The following is a 26,838-nucleotide window of genomic DNA, read 5'->3' on the forward strand; positions in this document are numbered from 1 at the left end:
GTTTTACCTTTCTGGCGTCCATCTTCTATGTATTAAGAACTTTATGTGTACACTTTACTTCTGTCGCTATATTTTGATTTTTTTTTTGTCTTTATATCTTTTTATTTTTAAATTAACAATGGTCATAATTAGACACTTATGTCCTTACATGCTGTGCTATGTTCACTTTTTACGAGAACTAAATCATAATGTGAAAATTTGAGGCTGTCAATATATTTTTCATATTTTATATATGCATAACCGTGCTATACTTTAGAAAATTTTGCATTTTTGTGAGACGCGATTGATGCACAACTACTACTCAATTCAATTTGCTGTAATTTATGGTAACAAAAACTAATGCTTCGTCTTGTCCACTTTAATTGAATTTTTAGTCTTTTTTTTGTGATCCATAATATTTATCTTTTTAGATATTAAGAAGAAATTAATTTTTTTTTTCAAATTATTCTTGGAGTAAAAAGCCTGGGAGTATTTGTTATATTTTTAATAAATAAATTAAAATTAATATGATTAATTTTATTATTAATTAATATTAAAAAATAAATTCTTTAATATGTGTGAAAATAATAAAAAAAATCAATTAAAATAGACGGGAGGGAGTGGGCAAATTAAAAATAAACTTTGAAAAAAAAAGAACAGCTAGCTATATTTGGACAGAACATAAAAAATTTCAAAAAATGGCCAATCGACACAAGTAGTCTAGAATCTAATCAAATGGAGTAAAAAATATTAAAGGCCACCGTAACTAACGCTTGCCGGTTGCCACCCTCACCTCAGCCGTGTCGTGACGGCGGCGACTTTTCATCTTAGCAATAATCGGAGAGTCACATACTTCTTATCTTCTTCAACTCCTGAGCTAGGCTCTCATCTTATAATAAGATAGTTATAGTACAAAAATGCAGGGGAGTATTTGTTCGAGGTGTTTTAGTAGGGCAGGGGAATTCTTGCTCCAAAAAGCAGAAACCATGATTTTGAATTACATCCCTTCTCGCCCTTCTTTACATTCACAAGCACTAAAACCCAGAAATTATCTCCATCATCAATATCGCATCAGTACAAGATATCTTTCAACTAATAGAAACCTGTGGGATTCTTCTAGAACATCTTCTACTGGCTTCAGACAAATCAAGGCTTTCGTTTCTGATTTCCCTGCCAAAAACCCTAATGACCCTGTAAGCTTTACTTTTAGTTTTAACTGTGGTCTCTTTTTTTGTTGTTTGTGTTGATCGTTGACTATTTTTTTTTTGGGGGTTAAAAGGATGGGATGCCAAATGGACATGCTATGTTTTCAACATCTTCAAGTGATGGCAAAAAGCCTGTAGTGAAGAAAGATGAAACTGGGATTGCGGCAAAAAGTGATCAAATATCTGATGCGAAAATTATTAGCACTCTGGCGAAATACTTGTGGATGAAGGATAATTATGAGTTCCGCTTCCGGGTCATTGCTGCCTTGACTTTACTTGTTGGTGCAAAGGTGAGAGCAGTTTTTTTTTTTTTCTTGTAGTCGTGTTTTTTATTTGTTTATTTAGAAAGGGCATTATGTGGACATAGCTAAAAAATGTGTGTTATATGCAAAGGTGGATTTTGATTCAATGCACAGTGGTGACTTTTGTGCATTTTTATGCCACAGGTTGTGAATGTTCAAGTGCCATTCTTGTTTAAGCTTGCTGTTGATTGGTTGACAACAGCAACTGGCAATGCTAATGCTCTTGCTGAGTTTACTACTGCCAACTCTACTGCTTTAGCTCTTTTTGTTAGTCCTGCCGCGGTTTTGATTGGATATGGTATTGCACGATCAGGGGCATCTGCTTTCAACGGTACTTCACACCTATGAAGTAATTGCTTGTGCTTGTCTTGAGTTTCAGAGTTACTAGATTTTTGTTCTTTCTTTTCAGTAAAAGATATTCTTTTTCGCGCATAAATGGATGATAGACATTTATTTCCTTTTCCTCATCAGCAAGTCCTTTACTTTTTTGCTCTTTATTTATTTTTCTAAATGCCTTTATCATTCTTTTGTTTTGCAGAATTGCGAACTGCAATTTTCTCAAAGGTGGCGCTCCGCACTATCCGGTCTGTTTCACGGAAGGTACAGAGCAGAGTTTGTTTTGCCAGCTTTTTTTTCCTATGGGTCTTTTTAGATTAGTCATCAATGATGGGAACCACATCATTTCGTGAACTTAAGAGAATTCCGAAGGAATGGAGGGTAAATTCATGGGGGTAATGACCCAAGATTCAAACTAAATGTAGATGATATGCTTATTGGAAGATGGAGTCTACACTATTATCTTGGACAGATGTGTGAGATACTAAGGTGCTTGCACTGCATTGTCTGTGTCTACAATGGGCTCTATCAATGAACTGCTATCACAATAATATCTCACACATTTGTCCAAAGTTGGGCTCTTTTGTTCTCAATGAAAGGTGAATCTTGGTCTATGTCACTGTCTGTTAGAGACCGTTCATATTGGATGTTTGTGTCAAAAATGCAGTTGAAGTATCCATTGCTTGCTGGACACCACTGCTTTGAAAATAATTCTGAATATGTCCAAGTTCCTTGTACAAACTCCAGATTGCGTTTAATTACTATATTAAAAAGATGGTGTCTCCTTTGATGAGTCACCATCTAGTATGTTCAGCTAAATATTATGCTCACCTTCCATCTGACATCAGTCAATGTTGATAGTTCGCATTTTCAGTTGTCTTTGGGCTTTGCATGCGTTTTGATTAATTCACATTTTGACTGAACTTAATTCTTCCATTTTAATATGCCGATGTACATAACATGCCCTAATGTATGCAGGTCTTTTCGCATTTGCATGAACTTGACCTGCAATATCACCTTAGGTATTTCTTGAAACACCCTCTTAAGAAATCTACCCTTTTAAACCTGTTGAATATGCATATTCTATTCTCTTGCAAGCAGTTAATTATGTGACTTTATTAGTGCATTGCCTCAGATGTAGCATTTGCCAGACCTTTCTTCTCTCTCCCATTCTCCTTTAAATCCCCCATTCTCTCATGTGACTCGTCTTTAAGATAGGAGGAATAGCTGAATTATTGGATCTAAAAAATGATTGGAAGCTACAATACAACATCTCTCTTGTCTCTGGAAGTAAGATACGCTCATCTCTGCCTTCACTTGCTGCAAAAAGTCAAAATCAGTCTGTACTGTTTATGTCTACACTTCGACTCTATCTTTTAAAAGTGGAAATAATCATGTAGTTCTTTTTTCTGTGTGGTATGTTGTGCAGTTGCAGGAAGCCAGAAACCCAGTTACTTGGAATATTAATAGGACAATTAAGAATACAACAACAACTATGCCAAATGAGTTGGGGTCATGTTCCCCATTTAAATTGATCTCAGGTCAAATATTATACAAAATAAAAATAAAAATGGAAATATAAGAAGTTCTCTAAATTTCCTACTAGCATAAGAATATCTAATAAGGCTAACTGGGTAATAAGGATACTAAAGCCAATTCCCGTGCAGTTAATATAAGATTTCTCGATCTATTGTAGAATTTATGGTGCCAACAATGGATATAAGGCCTCAAGCTGCGCCGGTTCCCATATCATATTGTAGCTTCAAAGACACCAAAAAATTCAACAAAAGTAGAAGCGAATATATCATGAGATAAATGTAATTTGCTGTATAACCAGCAGTGGGAACAATGTATTCCAAGGCTATGCTAAAAAAAGCTCATTCTTATAATGCCTTACACTCTAGCTCGGACTCTTCACTTTCGGTGGCGCACCCGTGTCGACACGATGTGGGTGTGGGTGTGGGATCTGTATCAGATCTGGTCAACCGATTTTGAGTACTTTGATAAAAAATCGACGGAGAAATTTAGGACATATACAATGATTTCTGAAATCAAAACAAAGCTAGAGTGAAATTGAAGAAAATTGAATACCTTGTGTATGGAGATTTCTATGTCAGTCCATTTTCTTTTATCTCTTTCTCGAATTCTCCTCTTGATCAATATCTTCTAGGAATAATTTATAAGTTTTCCGCATGATGTCTCATAATTTAGACATATTTTTATAACTTTATTTTTAGACATTTGAATTATTTTTACCCGAATGCTCGCACCCTTATCCGCACCTGAATCTGTACCCCAAATCTTAAAATTTAGATCATGAAGGATCTGACTTCTAGATACGAGACACCCACACCTGAGTCGGAGTAACTTAGCTTACAGTAAGCACCTACCTTCAGGAGAAGATTACTGAATGAGTTTCAAATTTGTCCTCTTCGCTTCCCAAGATATTTAGGGAAAGGGTCCTTGTCGGCCGCCACTTGCTGACGATGGAACGCATTTTCAATTAAAGGGTCCTCGCCTTGGATTTAGTTGGAAAGGTAGTGTTTGGCATGTCCCTTGCTTGCGAACTAATTGAACTTTGTTCAAGATCAAAATCTGTGTGGATAAACTAATTCTGTTAGCCTTATCAGTCTCAATAATGTGTTTCCTTTGAACACTGAGTTAAATAAGCCATACCCATAACAACAAAAACAACAACCCAGTGAAATCCCACAAGTGGGGTTTGGGGAGGGTAGTGTGTACGCAGACCTTACCCCTACTCCGGAGGAGTAGAGAGGCTGTTTCCGATAGACCCTCGGCACAAAAAGATGAAATGAGACAGTGTAGTAGTAACAACAAAGGAATCCAGGAAGATAACACCAACAACGTAATAACCAGAAAATCGAGAGAAAAGTAATAACACTAAGCAGTAACAATGGCACAGTACTACAGACACGATGGAATAATATGGACACAACAAGAGCCACTAAGATAAAACACTACCAGACTAGCTTCATACAACCTAACCTACAACCCTAATGAAGTACTAAGGACACAACTGGAGCCACTAGCAGCCTAAAACAAAACACTATCAGACTAGCCTCCTATCTCCTAACCTACAACCCTAAAGCTCGACCTCCACAACTTCCTATCAAGGACCATGTCCTCGGAAATCTGCAGCCGCATCATGTCCTGCCTGATCACCTCTCCCCAATATTTGTTAGGCCGCCCTCTACCTCTTCTCATACCCGTCAAGGCCAGCCGTTCACACCTCCTTACCGGGGCATCCAGGCTTCTCCTCTGCACGCGCCCGAACCATCTAAGCTTAGCTTCCCGCATCTTGTCTTCCATGGGAGCCATACCCACCTTCACCCGGATATCTTCATTCCTAATCTTATCCAGCCTAGTGTGCCCGCACATCCATCTCAGCATCTTCATTTATGCAACTTTCATCTTCTGAATATGGAAATTCTTGACTGGCCAACACTCTGCACCATACAACATGGCCGGCCTAACCACCTCTCTATAGAACTTACCTTTAAGTCCCGGAGGTACCTTCCTGTCACACAAGACGCCAAACGCTAGCCTCCATTTCATCCACCCCACCCCTATACGGTGCGTGACATCCTCGTCAATCTCCCCATCCCCTGGATAACCGACCCCAGGTACTTGAAGCTCCCTTTCTTGGGGATGACTTGAGAGGCAAGCCTCACGTCCATGTCCTCTTTTCCCGACAAGCCGCTGAACTTGCACTCCACGTATTCTGTCTTAGTCCTGCTCAGCTTGAAACCTTTAGACTCAAGGGACCGTCTCCAGACTTCCAACCTCTCGTTAACACCGCCTCGCGTCTCATCAATCAGAACTATATCATCAGCGAATAACATACACCATGGCACCTCCCCTTAAATATGGTGTAACCCCATAACAATCGAAAATTGCTCTGAGTCGCCCCCCGCTGTCCTAACCTGAGTTTTAGCTCCATCATTCAAAATAAGTCATACCCATTTGATTATTTATCCTGTGGACTTGGTTCTGTTCAATTCTATGTCAGGCTTCCTCTGTTTGTGGCTTTGTTATATATCGATTTAGTCTGTCCTGATGCAAAGGATGCAGGTGAAAGGGTACCACATGTCACCCAAATAAGATGCTTATGGCTGAGATTGTTTATACTTTGTTTTTGATGTTATTCTAGTTAAAATTTTATGCCATCAGCTGTGATATTGAGAAGGTGGTTTGCTTGAGTGTGATAGAGTTTTTTTTATATTCTTCTTGCATCCTGCAGTCGAGAAACGGGTGGTCTTAATCGGATTATTGACCGTGGTAGCCGAGCTATCAATTTTATTCTTTCATCCATGGTATTCAATGTTTTCCCAACAATATTAGAGGTATATAAATTTATTCATTCCATCATTCAAGGCAGTTTTTTATTTGATGAAAAAAGTCCTACTTAGTTATGTTGCTTTTAAGTATTACTCCAACTACATTAACATGAACCCTTTCAGATATCAATGGTATCAGGTATACTTGCATACAAGTTTGGAGCACCCTTTGCATGGATCACTTCACTGTCAGTGGCTGCATATATTGCCTTCACCTTGAGTATTACCCAGGTTATCTACTTGCTGAAACCCATCTATTCTTTGTCTTGGCATTGTCTGTTATTTTGGGTTTCATGCTGTTCTTCCTCTTTGAATTGTTCATTTGTCATACTGGCAGTGGTAGCTAGGTGATAACTGATATATCAGTAACTTTTAGTGAGTCCAGCTCTCAAGTCTTTTGTTTCAAAGTTCCTCTTCATTTGTATCTTGCAGTGGCGAACTAAGTTTAGGAAGGAGATGAATAAAGCTGATAATGATGCAAGCACAAGAGCAATAGATTCTCTTATCAATTATGAGGTAAGCTTGTGTTCCTTTATACCAAGATTAGCTTATCTGTTTATGTGCAATACACTTGATTGTGCTGGCCCTACTCATTTTTTTCCAGACTGTTAAGTACTTCAACAATGAGGTCTATGAAGCTGAGAAGTATGATCACTTTTTAAAGAGTAAGTCGTATTGCCTTATGACTTTTCTTTTGTCATTTCTTAAGCTCTTCTGCGCTCTTAATTTATGGTGTAAGTTGTGTATACGTTGGGTGAATCAGATTGCACCAACTGTGATAACATTTAACACAGTTTTGTTGGCAATTAGTACAACAACAACAACAAACCCAGTGTAATCCCACAAGTGGGGTCTGGGGAGGGTAGTGTGTACGCAGACCTTATCCCTACCTTGTGAAGGTAGAGAGGCCGTCTCCGATAGACCCTCGACTTAAGAAACACTAAACAAGAAGCAACCAACAATAACAACAACAAGGGAAAAAAATAAAAATAAAGACACTACGTGTAACAACAACAACAACTCAGTGAAATCCCACAAGTGGGGTCTGGGGAGGGTAGTGAGTACGTAGACCTTACCCCTACCCCGAGGGAGTAGAGAGGCTGTTTCCGAAAGACCCTCGGCTCAAGAAGACGAAAAGAGACAAATATATCAGTAACAACAAAGATCTAACAACAAGAAATACAAGAATACTACTAGCAATACTGGTAAGAATGACACAACGTGGTTTGTTGGCAATTAGTCTAAAAGTAAATTTCAGGAGTAATCATTGAATTTTAGAATGATTAGAGTTACATGATAAAGAAAAACAGAAATCATTGTCCTTTATTAAGTTTCACAGAGTGGCGGTACCATGTTTATATGGCTTCCCTTCAACATAACATGGGTTTGCTTCACGTTATCAGAAAAAGAAAAACATGGGTTCACTTCACTGTGAGTGTACACACTTTGCTCTGGAATCTAGCAATGAGGTGGCAGAAGAATACGTGCTTTCTCCCAGTGGTTCAAAAACTATGATATATTTGCCGGCTTTTGACATACAAAACTTATGTTGTGTTGTTCCTCCCCATTCTTTTTTCTGAATAAGCAATCATGATATTATGTGGTTGTCTCCAGGATATGAAGATGCTGCCTTAAAGACACAACGCAGTCTGGCAATGTTAAACTTTGGGCAAAATGCAATATTCAGCATAGCTCTCTCAGCTGCTATGGTTTTATGTTCTAATGGGATTATGAATGGCGTCATGACTGTTGGTGACTTGGTAAAACTTTTTCTCCAATTATTTTAGCTGAGTGATTATTTTCTCTGCAGTGCTAGCACCCTAATAGAAAATATTACTATTTTGATAGGTCATGGTAAATGGGCTGCTGTTCCAGCTATCTCTTCCACTGAATTTCCTTGGTAGCGTATATCGTGAAACTGTCCAAAGTCTAGTGGACATGAAATCAATGTTTCAGTTGCTAGAGGTATCAGCTAGCTTCCATGATATCATTCATTGTTTTGTTTCACTTGCTAAATACTTTTGTGTTATGTGAAAGATTATAGAGGAAACAGTTGTCAAGTAACATCAAACTTTGTAGCCGAAAGATAATCTGCAAATGTTGTAAGATTTGTGGTCCAGATGATGCCTCTAGAATGTTGTGCTCTTGCTTCCTAAGTTCATAATGAGATATTGTACCTCATGAGAAATTGTGCGTCTAGGGGTCAGGCTTCTTTATATCGGCAGGTTAAGAGAATTGGACATACAAACATCATAATTTTCTTACCCAGTCAGGATGGGATCTGAATGATGATAAAGTTGGCTCTTTTCTGGAGTAATTTCTTCTTGGTCCTTCTTGTATGTTGTGGTACCAACCGCTATCTTCTCTTCTATTTCGTCCAGTCTTTCTGTGATAAATCCTGTCTCTCTCTTGTGTTTCTTTCCTTGCTGACTGATAATATTCTTCTCGAACTTGAGTAGCTCGAAATGTTGAAAGAGCATGATCTCTCGAGGCCAAGCATAATTTCATCACTTTCAGAATAAAATGGAAGTTGCTATAAAATGAAGTTATCTTTTTTTTTTTAAAATTAGTTGCATAACTACTTATCGAAATGATAAATGTCATTGTATTATGAGGGGATTAGTATGTTCTGAATTATCAGATGTGTCCACTTGCAATATATTAGGATTATTTTCAGCTTTTTTAGGAAGCAATTGTTGGTCAACAAGGATTGGTACACTAATGCCCTTCTTTTGCGTTGATCATTATCTTGTTCAGTATTCTTTTTGATAAATCAAGAGAAGCTCCATTAATGTGCACCAAGATGGTGCCGAAGTCTCCATGGATACAATTGTTAAACGTTCAGTCTCCAAACATCTATCCACATATCTCTTTATCTGGCACTGTTAGTGTCACTCTGATAGTAGACCTTGATTTGGCCACAAACACATTTACTCCTCCTGCCATGGCACGTCCTTGCAAAACTGAACCATCATTTCATAAGCATTGAAAAGAACACCAGAAAGACATTAGACACTCATGGAGGAACCATTTTTTCTGCTATAGCATTTATTCATTTATGTGATAGTAATAGATTGCGCACATATTCTATATGTCTTGTGCATATGTAGAATTGTTTTGAGCAGATCTTTGAATAATATGTACAGGAAAGAGCTCAAATCAGAGATGCAAACGATGCGAAACCTCTTAAGTTAAGTGGGGGTAGCATTCAATTTGAGAATGTTCACTTCAGGTGCATATCAAATTCTTTCTTCTTTTGTTATTTGCTAAATGATATATGGATTATTCGATTGGTTGTACTTTTCCTTGAGCGATGTTTTCACTCAATCATCAGTTTGGGTACATTCTATGTATATTTAGATAGGTAGACAAACATTATCAAACATTATGGGGTGATGATCTCTGATGTACTGTGAGAAGGTATACTCCGTTTAAGAAAATTATATATTTAACCCCTGGAGATGTATATTTAGAACTAAGCTTCAGTGTTAGACTGGTGACTTAGTTGAATTTTATCAATTTGGGCCTGCAATGAAATTGTCACATGTTGCCCCAGGGCTTAGTTCAAGTGGCAAAGGTTGAAGGACTTGTGATTCGAACCCTATGTCATGCGAACTAAGTATGGTATATAAGTGGAGAAGGGTAGAGGGGCGGCCCATTGTTCCCGAGTTGCGAAGGTTGCAGCTGTTCCTGAGGGTTTGCCCAATGGATTTCTTGGTCATTAAAAAAAAAAAAGATATTGTCACATGTTAGCTTAGCATTCTTGCTTGTCGGTTATTGCAGTTTGCATTTGAGGCTACTTGTGATTGGACTTATTCTTACTCATCTTATTTATGATATAGTTCGTCTGATGTTTGCTTGTAGCTTCTCTTAGGAAACAAGTGCTTTTGACAGTATCATACACCTTATCTTTTGGGGTAAAGAGCAGTATCATACACCTCATATCAACGTCATGTTGATTAAGTCAACTTATCTAACATCCCCACTAATTTTATGTCTCTGTTTTGCATGCCTAGAGCCATTTCGGTTAGACAAGAGTAGATGCCAAGGGATTTCTTGTAGGAAGAAATGAGGGGGAATAGAAATTCTATTTGGTAGATTGGAAGAGAATTGCATTTCTGTTGACAGAAGGGAGCTTACGGATACGGTGTATTTCTCTTTTTTACAAGGTAATAATCTTATTGATATAGTGGGGTAAGTCGATACAAGTGGTAGAGAATCTATACAAATATCAAGTTCTGTATAAAGAGACCCGTTCATCTATACTGACTAGCATCTCGTGGGTGCTCCAAAAGTGTAAAAGAAACAAAAATTTGCCCTTATTTGTACAAAGGTATTTTTCGCTCCCTCAAAAGCTCTCCTGTTTCTCCCTCGAAAGAACCCATATGAGTGTGAGTGGCGCTACATTCTGTGCCCGCCATTTTCTTTTCCTACATCTGAATGCCCAACTGAACATGACATCCTTAACCATAGCTGAAGTGCTGACATCACCACTGCTTCCCCCATGGCTTATTCACTACTTGGTTGTGCACCAATAGGTGATTTGCATCCTCTCCCATAAACTTGTACATGTAACACCAATAGAGAATTTTTACCTTTTAATGTAAAGTTGAAGAAAATGGTTGTGGAGATTCCCCCATGGGGAAAATGTTATATAGGAAGGTAATGATTGCCAAATATAGCATGGTTAATAATGGCTGGAATAATGAGGTCGTGCTGATGGATTGTGTTAAGTAGTTAGTCATGTATAGTGTCCCACATCGGGAAGTAGATACCTATTATTATGTAATCACTGTATATAAATAGGGCGTTGTACAATACTTTAAATAATTAATAATATTTTCTCCCGTGCTTTCTCACATGGTATCAGAGTTTCGGTGAGAAAAGATCGTTGTGCGTCATTCCAGCGATATCCGGGAAGAAAGAACTCAATCACCGTGCAATTTTCCGGTGACCTAAGTGATTGTTTGCGTCAAAGTCACTATTTATTAGTGTTGTACAAACCAACACCACCACAAGGTCCGCCGTAGTCCCGCGACCAAACCCCAGAAAATCCCACCGGAAAACTCACACCCACGCGCCCTCATGCGCCGGGCAGACTCCAAAATTTCCGGCGAGATCTGTGCACGCGCCGGGCGCGTGAGACCCCTTCAAGCCAGATTCCGACGAACTTCCTTCAGGAAAGCTTACTCGCACAGCGATTCCGAGTCGACCAGTGCTATTCCCGACAAATTCCGACAACTTTAGAATTTTCCGGCGAGCTACAGTATTTTCCGGCGTGAACAGTGTTCCGGCGTGAAAATAGTGTTCTGTTTTTCTGTTGTGAACAATATTTTCCCAACTATTTCTTCAGTTTTACCGTAGGAGTTACTGATTTCCACTATTTCAAGTTAACCCTACTACTTTTAGTCAAGATTTTTAGAAATAAATTGTAGCGTAATTGGATCCAATAGTATGAATGGTTGGATGGTTTCTATACCGGATTATATTGAGTTCCTTCAGTACAAAACATATAAACAAACATATTCAGGGATAGCTTTCGTTGTTCAAACATATAGTTGCGTGACTTGTGTCTCCCAATCTTCAACCTCTGAGTCTTGGGTCATTGATGCAGGTGCATCTGATCATATTTCTGGTAACAAATCTCTTTTCACTACTATTTCATGTTCTCAATCTCTTCCAACAGTCACAATGGCCAACGGGTCTAAAACCACGGCAACCAGAATAGGTCAAGCAAGTCCACTTCCTTCCTTACCTTTAGATTCAATTCTTTATGTTCCCGGTAGTCCTTTTAATCTCATAGCCGTTACTCGCTTAGCCAAATCACTTGAATGCTCTGTTTTATTTCTTGATGACCTTGTTTTTATATAGGAACGCAGTACATCATTGGTACCGGGCGTGAATCAGATGGACTTTATTACCTTATCCTTGCAAAATCACATGGACTCACATCTTGTCTTACTTCAACAACTTGTCCAGTTACCGATTCACCAGATTTATTACATAAACGGTTGAGACATCCCAGTTTGTCAAAACTTCAGAAAATGGTACTTGGTTTATCTCACTTGTCCACTCTAGAGTGTGAGTCATATCAGCTCGGTAAGCATACCCGCTCCCATTTCCCTCGGCGTCTCGATAATCGAGCAAAGTCACCTTTTACTTTAGTCTATTCAGATATTTGTGGTCCTAGTCGGGTCAGTTCTACCTTGGGATTCCGCTACTTTGTCAGTGTCATTGATGATTATTCCAGGTGCACTTGGATATTTTTGATGAAGAATTGATCTGAGTTGTTTTCTATTTTCCAGACCTTCCACGCTGAAATTCAAAATCAATTTGGGGTTTCTATCCGCACATTTCGTAGTGATAATGCCCTAAAGTATTAGTCTTCCCCATTTCAGCAGTTTATGAACTCTCATGGGATTATTCATCAAACATCTTGTCCGTACACATCTCAACAAAATGGGGTAGCTGAAAGAAAGAATAGACATCTTATTGAAACTGCTCGTACCCTACTTATACAATCTCATGTTCTGTTGCGTTTTTGGGGATGTTGTTCTTACGTCTTGCTATCTTATTAATCGTATGCCATCTTCAGCTATCCAGAATCAAGTTCCATTCTCTGTCTTGTTTCCCCACTTACCTTTGTTCTCTTTTCCACCCCGTGTCTTTGGAAGCACATGTTTTGTTCATAACCTTACTCCAGGAAAAGATAAGTTAGCTCCTCGTGCTCTTAAGCGCGTATTTCTGGGTTACTCGAGAACGCAAAAGGGGTATCGATGCTATTCTCCTGACCTCCAGTAGTACCTTATGTCCGCTGATGTTACCTTCTTTGAAACCCAATCATACTTCACAGGTCCAGGTAATCACTTAGATATTTCTGAGGTGCTACCAGTCAGTGTTGTCAAAGGCGCGCTTAAAGCGTGCTTAAGCTCTGAAGCGAGGCTCAAAACATGTTGAGCGCTTCGCTTTGTGGAAGCTTTAGTGTCGCATCAATGCTCTAAGGCATACTTTTCCTTGCCAATGAGTGTAATCCTGTAAATGCGACATTAAACATTTGATATTTCACTTTATCGTAATTATTTTCAATTTCTTTGTCCATATATTTGTTATTCATGCTTATAATTATTATTCTTGGACTACATATACATATTTTTACTTTGTCTCCAGTTGCGCCTTTTTTCATTAAAGCACACTTTATTTGCACTTTGCGCTTAAAGCCCCAACGGACCTTAGAGTTTTTTTGCGCTTTTCGCCTTTGATAACACTACTACCAGTTTCATCTTTTGGAGATTCAATCACTATCTCCCATTCATCTTCCTCTACAACTCCAACTCCATCACCTACAGCTCCAGTTGCAGCTCCACCACCTATAGCTCCAGTTCCACCACCTATAGCTCCAGTTCCACCACCTAGTCCAGTTCAACCTTTTATTGCTCCACCACTCTTGACTTATCATCGTCGTCCACATCAAGCATCAGGCCTAGGTGATTCACGTCCTACATCAGATTCTGCTCCTACTGCAGACTTGTCTCCTCTTAGTCAACCAATTGCACTCCGCAAAGGTGCACGATCCACACTTACTCCTAATCCTCATTATGTCGGTTTAAGTTATCATCGTCTGTCATTACCTCAGTATGCTTTTATATCATCTTTGTCCACTGTTTCTATCCCTAAGTCTACATATGAGGCACTATCCAGTATGGCGACATGCTATGATTGACGAGATGTCTGCTTTACATGCGAGTGGCACTTGGGAGCTCGTTCCTCTTCCTTCAGGTAAGTCCACTGTTGGTTGTCGTTGGGTTTATGCCGTCAAAGTCGGCCCGGCTGGCCAGATTGATCGGCTTAAGGCTTGTCTTGTTGCAAAAGGATACACTCAGATTTTTGGGCTTGATTATAGTGACACTTTCTCTCCCGTGGCTAAAGTAGCATCTGTTCGTCTTTTTTTGTCCATGGTTGTTGTACGTCATTGACCTCTTTATCAGTTAGACATTTAAAATGCTTTTCTCACGGTGATCTTGGGGAAGAGATTTATATGGAGCAACCACCTGGTTTTGTTGCTCAGGGGGAATCTAGTGGTCTTGTATGCCGATTGCGCCGGCCACTATATTGTTTGAAACAGTCCCCTCGAGCTTGGTTTGGTAAGTTTAGCACAGTTATTCAGGAGTTCGGCATGACTCGTAGTGAAGCTGATCACTCTGTGTTTTATCGGCATTTTGCTCCTAATCTGTGTATTTATCTGGTGGTTTATGTTGATGATATTGTTATTATTGGCAATAATCAGGATGGTATTACTAATGTGAAGCAGCATCTCTTTCAGCACTTCCAGACTAAGGATCTGGGCAGATTGAAGTATTTTCTAGGTATTGAAGTCGCTCAGTCTAGCTCAGGTATTGTTATTTCACAGCGGAAGTATGCCTTAGACATTCTTGAGGAGACTGAAATGATGGGTTGCAAACCTGTTAACACTCTTATGGATCCGAATGCTAAGCTTTTGCCTGGACAGGAGGAGCCTCTTAGAGATCCTACGAGATATAGGAGGTTGGTTGGCAAATTGAATTACCTCACGGTGATTAGACCTGGCATTTCTTTTCCGGTGAGTGTTGTAAGTTAGTTTATGGATTATCCCTGTGATAGTCACAGTTCGCATTCTTCGGTATATAAAGTCAGCTCCAGGCAAAGGATTACTATTCGAGGATCGAGGCCACGAGCAGATTATTGGGGTACACAGATGCTGGTTGGGCAGGATCACCTTCTGATGGACGTTCTACGTCTGGATATTGTGTTCTAGTAGGAGGTAATTTAGTTTCTTGGAAGAGCAAGAAACAGAATGTAGTTGCTCGATCTAGCGCCGAAGCCGAATATCAGGCCATGGCTATGGCATCGTGTGAGATAGTTTGGGTCAAGCAGTTGCTCAAGGAGTTGAAGTTTGGAGAAATCAACAAGATGGAACTGGTGTGTGATAATCAAGCTGCTCTTCATATTGCGTCAAATTCGGTGTTCCATGAGAGGACTAAACACATTGAGATCGACTGTCACTTTGTCAGAGAAAAAATTACTCTCAGGAGATATTGTTACAAAGTTTGTGAAGTCGAATGATCAGCTAGCAGATATTTTCACTAAGTCTCTTACTGGTTCTCGTATTAGTTACATCTGTAACAAGCTCGGTATACATGATTTATATGCACCGGCTTGAGGGGGAGTGTTAATTAGTTAGTCATGTATAGTGTCCCATATCGGGAAGCAGATACCTATTATTATGTAATCACTGTATATAAATATAGGGCGTTGTACAATACTTTAAATAATTAATAATATTTTCTCCCGTGCTTTCTCACAGATTGTTTGGAAGAGGATCTGGGAGTTACATGAAATATTGAGTGCTAGAATTAGGACAAGATGTAATGGAGGGTATAGGGATAAAAATTGTTTTGCTTAAAATCATGTTACCGGGAGTTAATGGAGGAAGCGGAGAAGGAAGAGGCGTCATAAAAGATGTAGGCAGTAAAACACCAGAAAAGAGTAATTTTTTCAAATCGTGTGCTGTAAGGGATGCTACGTTGACCATTTATGAACCTAAGGAGGAGGAAGAGAATCACTTTACCATTTCTCAAGAAAGGAGGGGAGAATCATGGTCAGTCGGTGTTATTGGTGCAAAGACGACGACAACAACAACAACAACAACCCAGTATAATCCCACTAGTGGGGTTTGGGGAGGGTAGTGTGTACACAGACCTTACCCCTACCCCCTGGGGTAGAGAGGCTGTTTCCGATAGATTCTCGGCTCCCTCCCTCCAAGAACTCCCCACCTTGCTCTTGGGGTGACTCGAACTCACAACCTCTTGGTTGGAAGTGGAAGGTGCTTATTGGTGCAAAGAAAGTTGCTAAAATATGAATGACATTTTTTTGCACTGCTAACTTATTTCATAGTTGAGGAGTTTTGCATGTTCATTGTTCAATCTGGCATGGGTTTTACCAAGCACAATTTAGGAGACATTACCAAGTTGGAGACGATGCAAATTGAGGGAAGAGTGGAGTGCTACCTGGAGGAAGATGCTGTCCTGTTATTTTTGTACAGTGTTGAATGACTGGACAGAAGCTTGTTTCATGATAATGAAAGGGATATGAACGGTTTGAAAAGGTTTCTTATTTCACGTATTCATTTGATGTAAATTGAACATCCCTAGTTGTATAGGTTATTAGGGTAACTTATTAGCTAACTGAGGTTGAACCACTCATTTTTTATACATATTTTCTGACACCATCTTGTCTGGTATAGTGGTATTAATGAAATTCCTTTTATTTATCTAGATATTGCAGGGAAAAAGATACTAATTCTTCTATCTCGTAGTCAATGATCATTCTGTTTCTGCCCATATAAGCACTTCCATGTCAGGGCTTTTGAGCTTTTTAATTTCTCGTCACATATCCATCCTAAAGCAAAGCATGTGTTATGAGCTTGTTTACAAATCTTCCTAGGTAGCAATGCTGATGTGACATATTTAATGCTTTCCAAGTACGTTTTTCTCAAAAAAATGCTTTCCAGGTACTTTGGAAGTAGGAGATTTCCAAAGCTCTTTAGGTTCTGCAGCTTCGGTAGTTAGGTTGATGTACAGCTGCTGCTCTTCATTTGAACTGCAACTCATCATGATTATATTTGCTTGAAGTAGATATGCTTGCTTTCTCTACTGTTCCACTTAATAGACTAGTTGAATGTGCTTGCTGATCCTTGTACTTTTCATTTTTTCATAGTTATTTGACGGAAAGGAAGATTCTAGACGGGATTTCTTTTACTGTGCCAGCTGGAAAAAGTGTAGCTATTGTAGGAACGAGTGGTAGTGGTATGGTTTCAGTCATTTGTTCCTTATTCTGTTTCAACTTTTCAGTTTTATTTATTTATTTTGGACTTAATTGTTCTGTAATCCAGCGACTGTCCATTTAGGTTTAGCATATTAAGCAAAAGCGAGTTATCTCAGTTAGCAATCTAACAGACGTGAGTGAAAAAGGTATATCCGAGTAGTATAGGTCTTAGGATGGCATTTAAAGGAAGCAATTTGTGGCATAGGATGCTGAAGCCTCTATGATTCTTAAATGAGGGATAAATTTTGAAGTCGGATCACTAGAGATGCTCTTATAAGATGTTTATAATATGCCCCTTGATCAAATCGTATAATTTTGTTTGCTTGTTGAAGTTTGACCAGTATGATATAATATAGTGTAGGATTTCTGCGGCAAACAACTGAAAAGGTCATTCTCGTTTTTGCTCTTCTTTTCATTGAGAAAGCTTTCTGGAAACATATTCTTGCAATATAAATATGGGCTTACCCCAAATCCCGACCAATATAAGGTGCCTCTTAGCTGACTGAAATATACAACCTTTTTAAGAGGGCACTATGAATTTTCAAGTGTGGGATCTCCTAGATTATTTTAAGTTTGTGTAGAACCTTTGATTACGTTCAATCTTATTGTTTATGCTTTTTTACGAGCCCCTGATCCGCATATTACTTTCTATTACAGGCAAATCAACCATTCTTAGATTGCTCTTCAGATTCTTTGACACCCATTCTGGAAATGTAAGATTAATCATTGTGGGATTTTACTTATCTACATATGCTCAGTTAGCGGCCAAATCATATTGCTTGGGCCTGCTTTTCATCACAATGTTTGAGAGCTTTATGTGTGTCTTATCATATTAAACTTGGATTGTTTGCCTTAGCAATTTAAGTGGTCTGTCGCTGTGCAGTTCTTTATGATCGCTTTTTAATCATTAATAACAGACAAAAAGTCCTTGAATGGCATGCATGATGATGAAACTGGTATTTCGCATTTGCTTAAAGAGAAGACTGACTGACAAAAACTACAAACCGTATGTTGATAAATAGGGAGTTCTATTGCGATGGAAATACGAAAGGCATATAATTTAAAGAATATGTCTGTAAGAAGGAATCTGGACAATGTTTACATTTATCTTTATCCATGTGGTTGATGAACCCTACTTGTTAAGGTTGCGCTCTCTGACTGTTCATAAGGCGCTTTGCAAATTCATGTGCTGTGGAAGCCGAATTTCCAAGTTTATGCACCCTCATAAGTTAACATTAGCAGGGGACTGGATTTTGTCATATTCCACAGAGAATTATGTTGATCCTGTTTTGCTGCATGTTTACATGATTGAAATATTAGAACACAGAAGATAGAAGTGAAGAGGTAAATGTAGATAATTGCACATGGAACAGTGAATTTACGTCTCAGGCAAAAGTTTTCTTTTTCTTGTTAGATCTTTCAGCTTTTTGGTGGCATTTTGCTCTTGACAGGTAAAAATAGATGGTCAAGATATTCGGAAGGTTACACTTGAGAGTCTTCGGAAATCTATTGGCGTTGTTCCCCAGGATACTGTAAGTTGTCATAAATTATGTAGCTTAATATTCATTGTGGTCCCTGTGTAATGCGTGGGTTGAAAACAACGATTTCTTTGTTTTTCCAGGTCCTATTCAATGATACTATATTTCACAATATCCACTATGGACGGCTCTCTGCCTCTGAGGAGGAGGTCTGTTAAGAATTTTAAATTTGCTTCTATTTCAACCTTCAGTTGCTATATTATCTGAGTCTCCCCTGTTATCAAATGAAATGTTTCAATAAGGTGTACAATGCTGCTCGGCAAGCTGCAATCCATGACACTATTATGAAATTCCCCCAGAAGTATGCTACAGTGGTGGGAGAACGTGGACTTAAGGTGAGTCCCTTTTAGTCCCCCATTTTCTCTATTTATGTGCAGGAGCATGTGTTGGTACCTTTAGGTCTATCCTTTGCCCCTCCGTGATTATGTTGAAATTTATCCATGTAGGCAGGACATGGAAGAGTAATCATGTCATAGTTGGCGCAAAATCATATGCATCACTCATTAAGATAACCCATGTTGATAGTATGTTAAAATTGATCTTCTTCTAATTGTCGCTAAAGATTTGTCAGTACAAGTCAACATTCTCCATTTGGATTTGAAGTTAATGTTTTTGGTTATTTAGAGTTGCAACTTGCCAGCACAGATTTCGGGTTAAAAACCAGACATTACACCTAATTCTGCACTTCTGAATTTTGATGTGATCTTTTTCCTAAACCAGGTATGCAGGAAGGAACTATTAGTGTTAGAGTGGTAGGAGATACAAATGAGTTTTCACGATTATAGGGTTTATACCAGGGATTTTCATTAAGCTCGTAGTTGCTTATCTAGATCTACTTATGGATGAGCTAACTAACAATATAGAAGATGGGTCTCATGGTATATGCTACCTGCAGACGATATTTTGTTAAACTATGGAGTCACTCAAGAGTAAGGGTTTCAGCATAAGTAGAAGTAAGATTGAATATGTGGACTGCAAGTTTAACCAATACAAGAAGAGTGAAATAAGATGAAATGAGACCGGATTGTGGTTCCTAAATGGATAAAACTCGGATATCTAAATTTAATCTGGAAAGTTAAGGCACCTCTCAAGGTGGTCTGTTTTTTCATGGTTGGTGGCAAGAGAAGCATGTTTAACACAAGAAAACTTGAGAAGAAGCATGTTTAACACAGGTATATGCTACCTGCAGACAATATTTTGTTAAACTATGGAGTCACTCAAGAGTAAGGGTTTCAGCATAAGTAGAAGTAAGATTGAATATGTGGACTGCTAGTTTAACCAACACAAGAAGAGTGAAATAAGATGAAATGAGACGGGATTGTGGTTCCTAAATGGATAAAACTCGGATATCTAAATTTAATCTGGAAAGTTAAGGCACCTCTCAAGGTGGTCTGTTTTTTCATGGTTGGTGGCAAGAGAAGCATGTTTAACACAAGAAAACTTGAGAAGAAGCATGTTTAACACAGGTATATGCTACCTGCAGACGATATTTTGTTAAACTATGGAGTCACTCAAGAGTAAGGGTTTCAGCATAAGTAGAAGTAAGATTGAATATGTGGACTGCAAGTTTAACCAACACAAGAAGAGTGAAATAAGATGAAATGAGACGGGATTGTGGTTCCTAAATGGACAAAACTCGGATATCTAAATTTAATCTGGAAAGTTAAGGCACCTCTCAAGGTGGTCTGTTTTTTCATGGTTGGTGGCAAGAGAAGCATGTTTAACACAAGAAAACTTGAGAAGAAGCATGTTTAACACAGGTATATGCTACCTGCAGACGAACTTGAGAAGAAGGGGTTCCCATTTATGCTCTAAATGCGCACTTTGTGGTACAGCTAGAGAAACCAATAGCCATTTGTTTCTTCACTGTCCTTATCACTGACCAACTATGGCAACCTTTTCTTAATTTGTGGGCCTTAAATGGATTATGCCAACAAACATTTGTGATCTGTTGAAGTGTTGGAATTATAATGGGGGTATAGTGAGACAGAAGAAATGGTGGAGATCGGTTCCTACTTGCATATGGTGGATTGTCTGTGGAAGGAGAGAGATTCAACAATTTTTGAAGACAGAAGCAACTCCTTACGGAATATTAAAATGAATTGTTTCCTTTCGTTTCATTTCTGGTGTAAAGATAGCTTTTAGAGGAGGCAGAATCTTTAGTAGATTTTAATGGTGCTCTGTAACCTTAGGTTGACATAGCTGGGGTCTGCTCTTTTTGTAAATATAGCTCGGCACTGCTTTCGTACTGTTTTTTCTTCTTATTAATATATATACAAGTTACCATTCTCAAAAAAGATATTTCGGGAGAATGTTATGACAGATTAAGATGAAGCATATAGAATCAGAATAGGATGGTTGAAGCAGAGAAGTGCTACAGAAATTATGTGATAGGGGAATACCTACCAAAGTGAGTGAAAGGCAAGTTCGATAAAATGGTTGAAAGACCAACAATTTTGTATGGGAGTGAATTTGTGGTTAACATGCCGATGTTAAGATAGATGAGCGGTTGTACAAAATCAGACAAAGATAAGGTCACTTGAGATGATTTGTCATATTCTTTTTTTTTTTAATTAGTTGGTTTGTCATATTCTACTTCGATCTCCAGATGTACCGGTCCATTGGTATAAACCATAGTTGATTGAGGGCGTCAAAAGAAAATGAGGTAGACATCAAACCACGTGGAAGGAGTTGCTTCAAAAGACCTACAATCTCTTGGATTCCAAACAAGCTCAGTGAAAAATAGCGGACAATAGAAGAAAAAGATTCGTATAGAAGATGCCAATTAGTGGGAATTAGGATGTAGTCATGTGGGTATGCTTACTTTACTTTAGGTCCAATTTCTACTAGGAGTCTTTTAATCTTGTCAGAAATTTGTATGCAGTAGAAGATGTAGAAAACTTCTAGTGTCAGAGAACTAAATTTTTGAATATTGGATTGAGAAGAGTCTGATTGGAGCGACATGAATACTGAGAGTCCATCTAGCTGACCCAACTAGCTTGGGCTTGAGGTATTATTGTTGATATAGGAAGTGCAGCACAATAAATGAGATATCATTTTGGGATTACATAGCACTCCCTATCCAAATATTTATTCTTTTTATATACAGGACTTGCTTTTCAATTCTTTTCTACTTTGAGTAAGTTATGTATGCCGCTGACTAAAGGCAGGTCTTTCCTTTTCTGTCTTTCTCCTGCAGTTAAGTGGTGGCGAGAAGCAAAGGGTTGCACTAGCGCGTGCGTTCCTTAAAGCACCTGCTATATTGTAAGTTCACCTGTCACCCTTCTAGTATAAAGAAGTGTTGTCTCAGAGATTGCTACCAACCTTCATTTTCTGTATGTTCTCATAAATTAGTCCTTGCTTTCCAAGTAAAAGAACCCGAGGTTATAGAATCTTAAGGAATTATAACATTTGTTTAGCAAGGTCAATTTTAATTATGAGGATTGGGTATTTGAGACAAATAAGAACTATTTGGAAAGTGTCATACTCTGCTGTTTCACTATCAGAAACAGTTTCTGGAACATTTGGAGTCAGATTTTTCCTGGAAAGACAAATTAAATTAGCAAATATATTGATTTTATTACTTTTGGATTGGATATTTAGGTTACAATTTGGCGGAAGCTACAATGATTTGTGCTCCCCTTGTTCATCTCTTTTCTTGGTGTCTATACAGCTTCATTTGTTTTTCCCAAAAAAAAAAAAATACAGCTTCATCTCTTTTCGGTTCCTTTGCTTAACCCAGAATGTCGATTTTACCTTCATAGTACACATTTAACAGAATTGTCTCCGGCGTTTAATTTTACCTGCTCTTAATACTGGCTTACTGGCTCAAGCATGTCTTACATGATGAAAAATTCAGATGTCTCTTTTTGGTTGGTTCTGCCTATCTTCGTTGCCGTGCATTTTTCTTCATTCATTAAAGTGCACTTTTTTCTTCATCCACTTATAAATATTGTGTTACCGACAGGCGAGAGCATATATTTGCTTCGTGTGTCATGAAACGTGCTTCTTTTATTTTTAGTTGCTCGTAAAACTCCGTTATCAGAATCTGTGAGTTGATAGCATTCTAATGTTGACTCTAGGCCTTATTTCAACCTGGGAATACTGGGCTGATTGTCGTGTTAACTGGAGGTTAATATTTTCAAACTAGGCAGCAAGGCTTTGACTGACCATCTATTAACTGAGAGAGGATTGTTATTAATTTAATTTCTTTATCTTTTGTTCTTCCTCTAGGAAATTGTTTCACCCTTTTTTTCCTTCTCTCTTAGGCTTTGTGATGAAGCCACGAGTGCACTTGACAGCACGACAGAATCAGAAATATTAAGTGCTTTGAAGTCTCTAGCAGATAATCGGACTGCAGTTTTTATTGCCCATAGGCTCACTACAGCTATGCAATGTGATGAGGTTTGGTTCTAGCAAATATATTTCATGAATGCTCGTTCTCCAATATATATTCTTATTTCTTGATAAGTTCAGAGATTAAAGTATTGTACTCCACATCAAACTCCACAAGATGTGCTACTGAGATGTACAATAGGGATGGGGCATCAAGAAATTCAGTATTCTATGCATCGGATCAGATAGTCCCATTGTCCCAATTAAACTACTTATTTTTTTGGCTGACCCAAAACTATATCCACTCTCGCAATAGTGACTTTTTCTCTGCACTAGTACTTCATAATATTCTACATTTAAAGTAACTAAGGACCCTCTCCTATTGTGTACACTCTTTTAATTCCTTAGTAAGTTAACGTTTTTACCAACTTTCACTTAGCTACAGTAACATTCAAACTCTTACCTTAATAGTAGTCCACAGATCAAACTGAAACCAACTTTAGGACGTAGGGAATATTAGCTAAATTTGATTTCTTTAAATAAATAAGACGACCGCTGATATAAAATGAACAATTCGGAATAGAAGGAGTGCATTACCTTGGTATTTTAGGTAGTGTGTAGGATATTTCTCAGAATTTCACCAGAATTGTGTTGTTACAAATTGTTCTCTTCTAACTTATTTCATTAGAACCGTGGTTACAAAATTTCCCTTTTCTTCTTGGACCTTGCAAAACCAGAGCGATATTTGGTGTGTAGTTGTTGAGAACATAGTCCTTTTTGTTTAAAGTTATTAGAATTAATAGACAACGATAGGTTATAAACTGTTTAACTATATCACAAACGCAAATGTATTTCTTTGTTAGCTTTTTGGTGCAACATGGTCTTTGTAAACGATGTAGATTCCATGTTAGATATGATAAGAGGCATTGCACACTTTGTAATTTTAACACAGACGTAGTGCTGTTATACCATTTATAAAATATCATTACTTATAAAAAAAAAACTAAATCACAAACGCAAAGTGTTGAATATAACATGCGGTTCTTTGAGTCGGCATTTTCCACAACTGTGGTTCAAATATGTTGTATCTTCAGTTTGTAAAGTCTAACTTACCCTTTTTACTAGTTCATTATAAATATTGAAATGTGTGGTCATGATTATCAGATCGTAGTCTTGGAGAGTGGGCAAGTGGTGGAACAAGGGTCGCATGAGTTTCTTCTATCTAGGCCAGGGAGGTATGCACAACTTTGGTCACAGCAGAATACTGTTGATGGACTCGATGCAGCGATCAAGTTAAACGCATGAATATTCCCCTCCTGTTGTTTCAAGAAAGGAAAGACATTACTGACTTCACCAGCGAATTCGGCTCAATCATCTCACTTCTTCAACTCCAATTTCCGAGCCACTTTCACCCTCGTTTACCATATTTAATCCCTTGATCTAGTGGGACAGGATTTCTAGGACAAAGAAGCCACTTTCAGCCCCATGCAAGATTACTGTTTTATACGCTTCTTGCATGGATAGAGCAGGTCAAAGTAATCTTCTCAATGATTATATTTTGGACTACAGTCATCTAGTGTTGTTAGTGATACCTGCGATTAATCGGAAGCAGCTATGTATTATATGTACTGTTAAAGTGCAGTGTTCATTTTTTATTTTTCTCAACTCTAGGATTCATAGCTTGCTGTTAGGATTCATTCTTTGGACTTTATAGTTGATGCTATACATTGTGTACAACCCACAAACACATTACATTGTGTGAACTTCCCTGATATGGGGTAACTCCGTTAGTGAAGGAAGGCATCTCACATTGCCTTAATTCGATATGTTTCATTAACTAAATTTTAAACATATTTTTTGTACTACTAAACATCTTGCTGTCTGCAGCTGAAGACGAATGTTGGAATTTAGAGAATCAGCAGATCTAATTTCTTTATGTGAACTTAATCACCACACTCTATCCCTTCCAAAAAGAGAATGGCATTCAAAGCATAAATCTACCCCAGACGCTGGCTAGGGGTAGCAAAACTAGTCCAAAGTCACTTGACTCACCCAACCAACACAGTATTTAACAGGTTGGGCGTGAGAGTTTTTTGATCGACTGTTTTGGGCTGAACACGTTTTAACCCATAGAATAAAATAAGGGAGAAGGACAGAAACATCATATTGGGAGGAATTTATGACTATCTTTGCCCCTCACGATCCAAAATTCCATCTCATGTCGTAACGACACTTAGCCATACTTGCTAAGCAAGCCAACTCACAATCAACAAAATATAGTCCAAATTCCTTTAATTAATTGAATCATATCATAAATAACGACATGAATGATCTCGAAATGGTATAATATCTGATACAAACATAACATGGTCCGAACACGACCAACACTGTACAACCCTCAAGAATTAGGTGTCACAAGTACACGACCCAATTACTGACTAAGTACAAGTCTAAATACATAATCAAAACTGTTTGAGAGAAAGAAAATAGACAGGAGATAAATAAGGACAGGGGCTCGAGCATTGCGATACAAATCCATGAGGTGCGGCTCGCCCTAAGTCTTTGAGGAATCACCTAGGCTCAACAAGAGGCTCCGCTAGAATCCATCTGAGGATTTGCACAAAAATATGCAAAAACGTAGCATGAGTACACCACAGTCGATACGCAACAAGTATCAAGTCTAACCTTGAAGAAGTAGCGACGAGACTATAGGCATCAAGATACTTACAACACAAATATAAATAACAGAGCCGGGAACTGAAATAGTAATTATCCTCATGAATAACACGTATCAAAGATGTCAAACAATCGAAAGATATAAAGCATGCCTTTTCAATTCAAGAGATAATCATAACACTGCTCAGATATGATATTTAAAGATGGTATATTTCAATTAACGGAGTCGAGGCTCCTACCTCTTACCTTAACCGGTATAAGATCCATGTACCCCGATACAAAATCTATATATCTCTAAAATCCGATACAAAATTCATGTATCGACCTGATACACAATTCATGTATCGACCACGCTCACAGGCACCAAAGTAACATGGGTAATCACCTGACTCCGGAGGGACGGTACCAAATTCAAGCACAAAAAAGAGCTTGATAGCTCACTTATAATCAAATATCCGCTCATCATGTCCTGTGCTATCACTGTATTTCAACCGCACAACTTTATCTTTCGTGCTATGATCTCAGTCCAAATCAACTATCCAAATATAATAGATATGCATATGCCCAAGAATTAATGGATAAAAGATGCTCAAGAACTTAAGAACAATCATGCAGATATGTGCTCATGGAATTTCTATTTGACTACTGATGATCCAAGCGATTCAACATATCAAGAACAAGCTTCTATGCCTTCATAAATAATAAAAAACCTAGGTATGATCTCTAGCATGAACAAGAGAGCGAGTACAGTCATATAAGCCAAATAAATCATGAATCAAGTTGAGCACATAATCAAAATAAGGCATAAAGTATCTCAATTCTACCCCGTACATGATATAAACTTGGTACGTGCATACACACTCTCCACCTCGCATATACACCACCCCCAATGCCTTAACACATAGCAATCAAGTAAAATCCTAGGGGCTTCCATCTTAAAAAGGTTAGCTAAGAGACTTACCTCTTCCGGGCTAGCTTCAACCACAAATCACGTCAGAACTTAGCTCTAGCCCCCCAATTACGTAAATCCAAGCCAAACATCATCCAAGGAAGTCAAATAATTCTATAGGAAATGATCCCAAACCATAAAGCCTCGATCCTTAAAGAATTTTCAAAAATTCAACAAAAGGTAACTCGAGCTCGCGTGCCCGTAATCTGAAATCAATACCAAAATACAATGACCCATAACCTGTCGCGTCCAAATATATAATTAGTTTCCAAATCCAGGTCCAAACACTCGTCACCTCAT

At 38.3% G+C, this 26,838-nt stretch overlaps 1 protein-coding gene across 1 annotated transcript; it reads left to right on the top strand.

The window, feature by feature from the left end:
- Nucleotides 1-670: 670 nt before the first annotated feature.
- On the top strand, nucleotides 671-24,739 carry LOC104112570 (ABC transporter B family member 25, mitochondrial). The gene is made up of 20 exons (XM_009622534.4): nucleotides 671-1,172; nucleotides 1,259-1,474; nucleotides 1,631-1,817; nucleotides 2,025-2,086; nucleotides 2,801-2,844; nucleotides 6,084-6,186; nucleotides 6,304-6,411; nucleotides 6,613-6,696; nucleotides 6,785-6,845; nucleotides 7,795-7,940; nucleotides 8,029-8,145; nucleotides 9,327-9,412; nucleotides 16,933-17,021; nucleotides 17,698-17,753; nucleotides 18,492-18,572; nucleotides 18,662-18,727; nucleotides 18,821-18,913; nucleotides 21,778-21,842; nucleotides 22,847-22,982; nucleotides 24,078-24,739. Exons 1-20 carry the CDS (start codon nucleotides 897-899, stop codon nucleotides 24,216-24,218), a joined length of 2,217 nt encoding a protein of 738 aa, XP_009620829.1. The 5' UTR covers nucleotides 671-896; the 3' UTR covers nucleotides 24,219-24,739.
- The last annotated feature ends 2,099 nt before the right edge of the window (nucleotides 24,740-26,838 follow it).

Source organism: Nicotiana tomentosiformis, chromosome 7, assembly GCF_000390325.3.
Source record: "Nicotiana tomentosiformis chromosome 7, ASM39032v3, whole genome shotgun sequence".
Taxonomy (NCBI): Eukaryota; Viridiplantae; Streptophyta; class Magnoliopsida; order Solanales; family Solanaceae; genus Nicotiana; species Nicotiana tomentosiformis.

Bases quoted from the DNA above. Each gene is read 5' to 3' on its own strand.
- LOC104112570 (XM_009622534.4), top strand. From the start codon at position 897: ATGCAGGGGAGTATTTGTTCGAGGTGTTTTAGTAGGGCAGGGGAATTC. The intron at 1,818-2,024 runs GTACTTCACACC...TTTGTTTTGCAG, and splicing joins AGGGGCATCTGCTTTCAACG to AATTGCGAACTGCAATTTTC. The intron at 6,412-6,612 runs GTTATCTACTTG...TGTATCTTGCAG, and splicing joins TCACCTTGAGTATTACCCAG to TGGCGAACTAAGTTTAGGAA.